Source organism: Micromesistius poutassou, assembly GCF_964030765.1.
Source record: "Micromesistius poutassou genome assembly, chromosome: 10".
NCBI classification, from domain to species: Eukaryota; Metazoa; Chordata; class Actinopteri; order Gadiformes; family Gadidae; genus Micromesistius; species Micromesistius poutassou.
Window position 1 is genome coordinate 1901837 of NC_140280.1, and position 9214 is coordinate 1911050.

Sequence of the window (9214 nt, forward strand, 5' to 3'; positions counted from 1 at the left end):
GGCAGCTTCTGGTCGGAACGCTGCCACACAAATATGAATTATCCCGGAGAGAGAAAAATGCTTTCAGCTTGGACAATCCTGACAAACCAACGACAGGAAGATCAAAGTAGGGACCGAGTGAAGTAGCAAGGAAGAAAAAAATAAAGTGACGATCAACCCGAACAACCAGAAGCACCCCCCCCCCCCCCCCCCCCCAACCCCGGACAGATAGAAGCAATCACGTTTTAGTCTGTCGCTCCGGACCGTCTAGGCATGAGCACGGGGAATCCCCTGGACCCCCAGCCGGCGGCGCCGGGTGTGTCTCACTTCCCCTTCACGATCTCCTCGTATCTGGGCGGGGGGTCGCTGTACGACGGCGCCGAGATCTCGTCCCCGCTGCTCTCCATCATGTGGCCCGTCACCTCCTCGTAGGAGGGGGGCGGCGTGGCGCCGGAGAGCCGGGACGCCACCGACAGCGAGGGGTTCTGCACGTACAGCGAGCGGTGGTTCTGCTGCTGGTGGTGGTGGGGCGGCGGGGGGGGGAGGGCCGCCGCCGCCGCCTCCGACTGGGAACACGCCTGAACGCACCCGGGCCCCGTCACCACCACGGTGGGCCGAGCCGAGCCCGAGCCCGAGCCGGCCTGGTCCTGGTGGTGCGAGGGGTCGGCGGCGGCGGCGTGCGAGGGCGGCGCGGCGGCGGCGGCGGCGTCGCGGTGCACCAGGATGCGGGGCAGGCTGCGGGTGGCGCGGTTGTTGGCCAGGTAGCGGTTGTGGGTGTAGGCGGGCCGCCGGCGCGTGGCCTTCTGCAGCTGGCACCTCCACAGGAGGAAGAGGGCGATGATGATGAGGAGGGCAACGCCCAGCAGGGGGACCACCATGTAGACGGTGTCGGCTCGCTCCGCTGCGCTCTCGCTGTTGCTGCTCACTGTGTACACGCTGCGCGTCTTCCAGAACTCCATCTGGGGGGAGGAAGGGGGGGGGGGGGGGGGAGGAAGGGGGGGGAGGGAGACATGGCGCGGCTGTTTACTATTCACCTGCTGTGACTTTTGTCCGTCCGTCCGTCCGTCCGCGATGGTGGATTTGTTGAGGGGGAGGAGGAGGAGGAGACGAGGAGGGGGACGCTTACCGTTCTCTCCTTGTTCTCAAACACTTCATTGGCCTCCTCGAAGCTGCAGCTCTCCTCTCCGCACTCCCGCTCGATGTCCCCCTGCCAGAACTCCTCCAAGAAGCCATTGGCTCGCGGGAAACGCTTGAGGATGGAGTGGGCGTCCTTGTCCTCCAGGAAGGCTGGGGAACACGGGGATCAAGATCACAACACTGAACCGCTCGTTGACATTCTATTAAATGTCACGCTTCGGATTTTGAAGGCAGTTTTTTTTTTTTTGTTGTTGGCCCTCCTCCCTCTGCGAGTTGCTGATTATTGTCGCTCTGAATTGGTTCTGCTGTGTATTCTTTCAACCTCGGTTGGGAAAGGCTACATTTTAGGACATTTTGTCTCTACCAACCACATTAAATGAGTAGTACATGGCTTTGTTTCTAGTTTAAAAAATAATTATTGAATTTATTTCCACTTGCGTCGTATATTTTGCCTCAGGTACGTTCGAGAAGAACCACGATATCACCTCATCATGGCGTGTCACTTCCAATGTTACCTTAACACGTTCCTTAGCAGACTTCACGGTTCAAAGTTTACACCAGTTAGCAGAACCTCTTTGTCCGCCATGGGCAAAAAAACACAAAACACAAAAACAGAAACAGACACACAGATGTGTGTAGAGTAGACGTGATGTTGATGTTCGCCTTACCTTCAGCCATGCTACCGCCCTTCTTCCTGTTACAGATCCTGCGCGACGCCTGGAGGGATGGAACACAGAGCGCACACACACGGGCGGCTTGAAAGCGTGCACCAGATTTCAAACATACCACCCTGTCCCACTTTCATTCACCGAACTCACTCAAGCGATTCCGAGTCTGTTCGCTCGATTCTCCTCACGACTATTTTGCCACAGTGATTTTTTATTTTTTATTTTGTTTGTATCTGTCGAAATATGCGGAGAATCACCATTTAATGAGGGCACCATTTAATTGAGAACAAAGAACAACAAGGATGAGGAAGGAGAAATCCTGCTTCTTTTTTTTCCCAGGATGTTGTAGGAAGTTATTTATCTGTATCTATTCTGTCTGGCTCTCTGTATTATGTTTTGACTCTGTCTGTCTGAATTCTGTTACAGGGACTCGCTGTCTGAGTGGCACAGACACAGACAGAAGGCACAAACAGACTGACAGACACAGGCCTACAGACCCATGGTCGTCTTTTCAGTGTGGATGTGGTCTTTCTGTTCGCCTGCCTGTGTCCCTCTCTGTTTGGGGTCTCTTTGTCGTGCCTGTGTGCTCATCTCGTTGTGTCACCTAAGCTGAGACACAGAGATCGACTCTCTTGACAGTGTTGCTCTTTAAAATATCCCCCTGTTTGGCTATTATGAGCAGCCCTCATTCAGCACTTCAACAGCAAATACATTCCAGCTATAAATATAGACAGAGCAGGGTGGAGAGGAGTGGGGGTCGTAAGGGTTTCCATAGCAACAGAGATTGAAAAGAGACACGGAGTCACGCGAGAGTTGAACAGAGCGCACTTCAGAATCCTGACCAACTTCAATTAGCGAGCTTCGGAAATCGAAACAGTGGACAACGATACTACTATATGTACATCATATATATGGGTTTCAAGCGTGATAGAACACTTGAAATCCTCTTCACCTACACACACACACACACACGCACGCACGCACGCACGCACGCACGCGCACACACACACACACACACACACACACACACACACACACACACACACACACACACACACACACACACACACGCACGATCGCACGCACAAAGCACTCGCGCTCCCTCTCTTTCTCAGCATCTCTCACACACACACTTTGGTTATTGGACGTCTTGGCGAATAAAAAGGAATATGACCGACTTTTATATTTAAAGACATGTTTCATATGGACAGAGACACAACGCGACATCACCAACTGCATGAGGAAATCTATACGGAGATCAATAGTTTGGACAATATGAAGCAGTATTCAGTAGACCAGCTGCGTGGAAAGTAAGGCGAGTTAGTCAAACACAAAATGTCCCAATGCCATTAAAGTATTAATGCCTTCTCCCCTGACATATAGAAAGCATCAATATTCATGTTGAGTTGACATTCTTCTGGGGGGGAAAAGGACTGCTGAGCGTGTGCCATTTTTTAAATTAAAAAAAAACAATGCAGTACTACATTTGGAACCCCCCCATACTAATATGAATCCCATAGTATACCCCCTTATTGCACAATGTCTAATATTGTTACCTTGCAACTTAGTTGGGTAAATACATAAAAAATCCCTACCTTGAACGCTACCGCTACAGAAAAGCCTTTATCCTTTCCATCTCTGACTCCGACAGGGGAGCACCCATATGAGTCAGTCGGAGTCAGTGACAGAGGCAGATCTCAGCCAATGGCATAGGAGATTTCCCCTCTCGCAGCCAATCACAGCCGTCCCATTATTTTACAGTTCTGTAGACAAACGCCCCGATACAAACCGAGGCAGCTGGGGGTTGTAGTTGGGTCCGCTGGCGCCGCGTTGCTTACATTAGCGAGCCTTACAGTTCTTGACATAAGTGTTACAGTCGGAGACCCGAGGGCTTTATTATTCTCACTGTGGCGTGCTGGGGTCCTGTTCTGTGTTCTGTATGGAGTCTGAAGAAAATGCACAGTGTCCAAGTGTCCTGCCACACCTTAGTCTAAAGAACTACAAATCCCAAGATTTTCTAAAGATTTTTTTTTTTCTTCCAGTCTGGAAGACGGGGTGGTATCCCCTATCCCCCTCGTTTATCACCTCGCTCCTTTTAATACATTGTGAGTTAAAAATAACTGTTTCAAAAACACATTGTTTATTTATTATGCTTACATTGTTATACTATTATACACAATGGTGGAGAGAAATAAGTGCTGTTTTAATTGAACTGATCCCTCACTGTCGCTCTGATATAAGAAGCCATGCATCAATTCTTAAGTTTCCCCATTTGATCTTTAAAAAAAAAAGTATTCACACTTTAGCATATTATTTGTTCTATTTTCTATGGGTGTGAGATCAGAGATTCACTGTCGCGGTTCTCTTCTTACTCGTCTGACAAAACAGCCCGGGCATCCTATGACCTTTTACCCCTGAAGAGATCAGTCACCTATCTCTGGGGAGAGTCTCACATTTCTCCCGCTCTCTCTCTCTCTCTCTCTCTCTCTCTCTCTCTCTCTCTCTCTCTGTAAACATGCCATTCAGTTTTTCTTTTGAATTCTTTACATTCTTTATCGTTAATAAATTGCTATCTTCCACCAATCGGTTTAAACCCTTTTCTCCTCATAGAAGCTGTTGCCTCACTCCTAGAACCCTTTTTTTTTTTTTTAATTGACGCAAATCTTTTTAAATTCCCTTTAATTCCGTCTCCTCCTCCTCTCTTGGCGGCCTGCTGAGACTGTAACCAGAGCGACGGCACACCCCAGCCAATCAGACGCCGTAGATAAACATGAAAGGCTCGGGAGGAGGAGGTGGTGAGGAGTGGGATATCTTCATCAGACAATCAGCCTTGTGATCAGATAACGTGAGGGATCCGACCATGCCAAGGGAGAGTCTCTCGAAAACCCCCCGAAGCAGACATCTCCCTCAAAGTCCCTCTTAGCACACAATGAGAAAAAGAGAAAGGGAGGCGTTCAACTGCGTTCAGTTAAAGAGTTCCTTTAATTAAAACATTTAGGAAACTTTGTTCGAACAGTGTTTTGACGTGACAAAAAACAAATCCGTATAAAAGTAGAGGTACAAAATAGTGCAATATAAATACATGTTTTTGTACAGGAATAAATTATAAAATGTAAATAGATTTAGTTTTGTATATATATATACACACAAACGTGGCCGAGGATTCGACCTCGAGTCGGCCTGTAAACATATTACGCATCCCAATATGGGATTACTTGTGTCTGACCCCTCTGGACACAACACACCGAGGCCTCTAAACGTGGTCCAAACCCCAATGTACAGGAGAGCAGTGTGACAAAGTGTGTGCTCAATGAGTGAAGAATGCACCACAACACCAATCACAATTATTACTTTTACACATTCAGAAGTTTGGTGGCCAGTACATTGTAAAACGCCACGCCCGATGCACTAGGAACTTCTAGGATATAAATGAGCGGTTCTGGAACTTCTAAGACCACCGTGCCAATCGGATCTACAGAGCAGATCGCTGTGTGCGTGCGTGCGTGCGTGCGTGCGTGCGTGCGTGAGTGTGTGCGGTGGGGCTGTGTTCTTAACAAGCGGAGCCCTTTGCACACACACACTCATGCATTTGGAGAGTTTCTGTCAAGTGGTAATTTTAACAAGGGAACATGTGTTTAGGTGGCATCGTCACTGACGCTGGAGGTCCAAGACCTCAAACGAACTTTCACAGCGAACGCATTAAAAGTTCCCGTAACACCAACAAAAGACGTTTGATGAAACGTTTGGTGTTGGGGGGGGCGGGTGCTGCTGCTGCTGCTGGTGGTGGTGGTGGTGGTGGTGGTGGAGAAGAAAGCTGTCTCAGTTGTAGGCGGTGAAATGAGACTGGCGTTTGAGGCACTCCTCCTCAGAGTCACCCTCTTCCTCAGTGTTGTCGTCATCATCCTCCTCCTCCTCCTCATCATCCTCATCATCATCCTCCTCATCGTCATCATCACTATCCGACTCCTCGTAGAAGCTGATGGTGGCCTGGATGGGAAAGTTCCGGAGCAGGACCTCTCCGTCGCTGTACAGATAGTCAAACGACTTGGACTTGGGCCAGAAAAGCCTGCGTATATGGAGAGAGAGCAAAGCTGGGTTATTGACAAGTTCTGCCGTGTGCATTTTTGTTGACAACGTTAGCGGTGGTGGTGGTGGTGGTGGTGGTGGTGGTGTGTGAGTCGGGTGGTGGTGGTGGTGGTGGTGGGGGTGGTGGTGTGTGAGTCGGGTGGTGTGTGAGTCGGGTGGGGGGGGAGTACTGACCTCACAGGGTGCTGGAAGGACTGAGGCTTGCCATCGGAGGAGAGGCTGCCTGGAACCGTGGGTCTGGAGTACGGCTGAGGAGACAAAGACACGGACCATGAACACCACATACCAGCACGCAACTTTAGGGGCTTTTTATGGAACACTTTGGCTTGACAAAGAGTAAAGTTACGGTTCTGGTTCCCCCAGCGACCCATCACGAATGCCTTTCAGCAACACATATTAGGGATATCATGCAGTGTTTATGAAAAAGGGGAGGAAAGGCGTTTGAACAGGGAGATAAGCAGAGTCTTCTGCTGGCTGCAAATAAAGAGATCACACCCTCAGGCCGCCAGATGGCTCGTGAGGTGAAGGCTCACAGACCCAAGCCAGCTCGTCCTCAGGAGAGCTCCAACATCATTAAACCATTACGAGGTGTGTTCTCAGCAGGGGGATTTTTTTGGGGGAATGTCCTCCCCAACACTCCCCTCCCTCTCCCCCACTTTTCAGTCTGGTGTCTCTCTACTCTCGGCTATCGGGAAGGCAATCACAGTTTCCGGGAAACCGCAACAGTTTACGCCAATCTACAGCAATTAGAATTAATAAATAACCGCTGACCAATGTGTTAACGTTTGGAATTAAACGGGTGTTTTGGGTTGCCAGCTAGGTGATAAACATTTGGCTGCTGTCAGCTGTTGGTCTGCACCCCCGGTTAGGTGTCAGGCTGTCGAATATGTCAAGATAGGAGGGAAGGGGGCACCCTAAGGTGAAAAAGGCTAACACCTTCTGATTCAACTGTTAATAGCTTCAACATGTCCGACGAAGACAACGTTTTTCTAGTGGGAGTAGGAAGAAATCAGCCAAAATGAAATAAAATGAGTGAATGGCGTAGGTGGAGAGAGAGAGAAAAAAAGAAAAAGTAAACTTACAGAGGAGAGTTTGCTCCGGGGGCATCCGCCCGGCGCGTCTCTGTCCTGGGCCAGCCACGGTCTCCAAAGCGCTGAGCGACTGAAGGAAAAAGAGGAGGCTTAGAGTCAACAATCATATTGTCTTCCAATACAATACAAATTGTATTACAAGTAGACAAAATACAATCCAGAATTTGGTTCAATAAATAAAGCCGATAGAAGAATATTTATTTCACAATACGAACCTATATTAAATATGTTTATTCACTCTGAGTTTTCTTTATTCATATAGAGCCTATAGCCCATAATAACACAATAGGCCTACCCGATCAATTATACAGTCCGCTCAATCGCTCGCTATATGCACCGGCGGTGCCTACCTGTCAGATGCTGCGGGGCGACAGGAGTCCTTTGTCCGGGGGCGCGAACAAGGTGCCACGCTGAAGGGCGACCGGCGTGCAACCACACACGCGGAACTCATGCTCGCTGCTCGGCGCTGCTTTCGCTTCAGTTCAAGTGTGATTATTCGTCCAAAGGAAACCTTCGGGAAAAGAGACAAGGGATCTCTTGTGTGTGTGTGTGTGTGTCCTCGGGAGATCTCGGGGAGCGCTGGTCTATAACCTTTCTGAGTGAGTGAGTGAGTGAGTGAGTGAGTGAGTGGATAGGCGGCTGCTCGGCACTGGTAAATAGTGGTGTAGTGTCAATGCGACGACCATGCCCGGGGTATTTATACCAGCCCGAGCACCGGAGGGGGCGTTAGGGGTGGGGCATTTGCCAAACGACTCTGAACAGGAGGGAGGCTGTTTTAAACGATGGCGGAGTTTGGGGAGCATTTGGTGTTAAGAGATGTCCACTTGTGTAAATAACCCCTCGCAGCGGGAGAGTGAGAAATGTGGAGCCGTGGGGTTGTTTTGGAAAACACAGAGGAGAAAAGTTAGACACCATATGTGAGAGAGACAGCGGGGGAGCAGTCCGGGGACCCCGCGGTGTGTTGTAACCCAATTAGCGAGGAGAACCAGCTCCGATCTCATTCGATTCTGTTGTGTTGAAGGACTCACGACATGTACTGCAAGAGTAGAAACCCTATGCTATGTTATGAAGCATCTGCATCATCCAGAGCCAAGCGAACTATTTTAAAACATTTCATAACATGGGCCTATTGTATTTCACTTAGGCAAGTAGACTAGAAATAAGCCTGGCTCTGCATGCTAAACATATAAAAGAAATAAACAAGATTCAAGACACATATGACGTAGATTGCGAAAGCAAAGCAACATAATAATTAGACGCAACTAAACAAATAGGCCTACATCAAGCCTCTCGTTTGTGTTGAGAGTGAAGCAACACAAAACTGACGCAAAACCGAGCACCGTGCGTGGCTATCAATAAACACGTTATTACAAACCAACGTTTCCTTTATTCCCATAAATAAACACTTATTACAAACCAATGTATCCTTTATTCTCAATATTCTCAATTCCTCCACTGATCACGACGCCACTGCTGTAGGCTATAGGCCTGCTCCATCATCGGGTCTCCGTCGGCCCAAACCCCCAGTCCCGGAGCACGCGTCCTCCTCTCTCTGCTCGTTAGGACAGGTGTGAGAATCCTCACCGGCCGCCTGGGCGCCTAATGAGACCGTTAATGAGCGGCCGATGAAGGGCCCCTAGGCCCCTGAGTTTAAACCAACAAGCCTCGCAGGGGCAAAGAGCATGCAGCAAACTGGCGCAAAAGGCGCAAATGGCGACGATAAGGCGTTTTTTTTTTTTTTTTTTTTCTCTTTAGGGAGCGCACAAACGCTGTGTGCTTTATCAGCTCGATAACGATCAGGGTTTAATCTGATTTGACACGCTCACTGCTCACAGCTGCGTGTGACTGACACTATGGGAATGATGGTTCATAATTAAACGTTTTTTTTTTTTTTTAGAGGACGTATTGTTGTCACGAACGAATGACGGATAGGCCTGTTCACACTTGTCTGCACGACTGCACCAGTCGTGCAGACAGTGTGAATGGCCATTCGATAACTGAGTAAAATAGAATAAAATAGGTGTATCGTGAACGCAATTCATGTAGGCATATGCCAAACTGTTTAGCAGGCTATCTATAGTAGGCTAAGCCTATATAAATTCGATTTTTGTATTAATTGTATTAATTGGTGTAGGGTATTAATGGAAGTAGGCCGATAGTGTATCATATAGGCACCCGCATAGACCTAGAATTGTTGCTTTCTGTAAATGACCTGTACTGTGTCTTTTAACCTGCAGAAAGAGAGAATTATTC

General features: G+C 48.7%; 2 protein-coding genes across 2 annotated transcripts; both read right to left on the minus strand.

The window, feature by feature from the left end:
• Nucleotides 1–302: 302 nt before the first annotated feature.
• prrg3 (proline rich and Gla domain 3) lies at nt 303–3453 on the minus strand (the record flags this gene model as incomplete). The annotated part of the gene is made up of 4 exons (XM_084474338.1): nt 3380–3453; nt 1785–1833; nt 1106–1266; nt 303–938 (listed from the first exon to the last, which is right to left on the minus strand). Exons 2-4 carry the CDS (start codon nt 1792–1794, stop codon nt 303–305), a joined length of 807 nt encoding a protein of 268 aa, XP_084330464.1. The 5' UTR covers nt 1795–1833; nt 3380–3453.
• Nucleotides 3454–4921: 1468 nt separating this feature from the next.
• ripply1 (ripply transcriptional repressor 1) lies at nt 4922–7483 on the minus strand. Its single transcript, XM_084474349.1, has 4 exons — nt 7312–7483; nt 6953–7031; nt 6045–6118; nt 4922–5850 (listed from the first exon to the last, which is right to left on the minus strand). The coding sequence occupies exons 1-4, from the start codon at nt 7410–7412 to the stop codon at nt 5604–5606; spliced, it is 501 nt and encodes a 166-aa protein (XP_084330475.1). The 5' UTR covers nt 7413–7483; the 3' UTR covers nt 4922–5603.
• Nucleotides 7484–9214: the final 1731 nt, after the last annotated feature.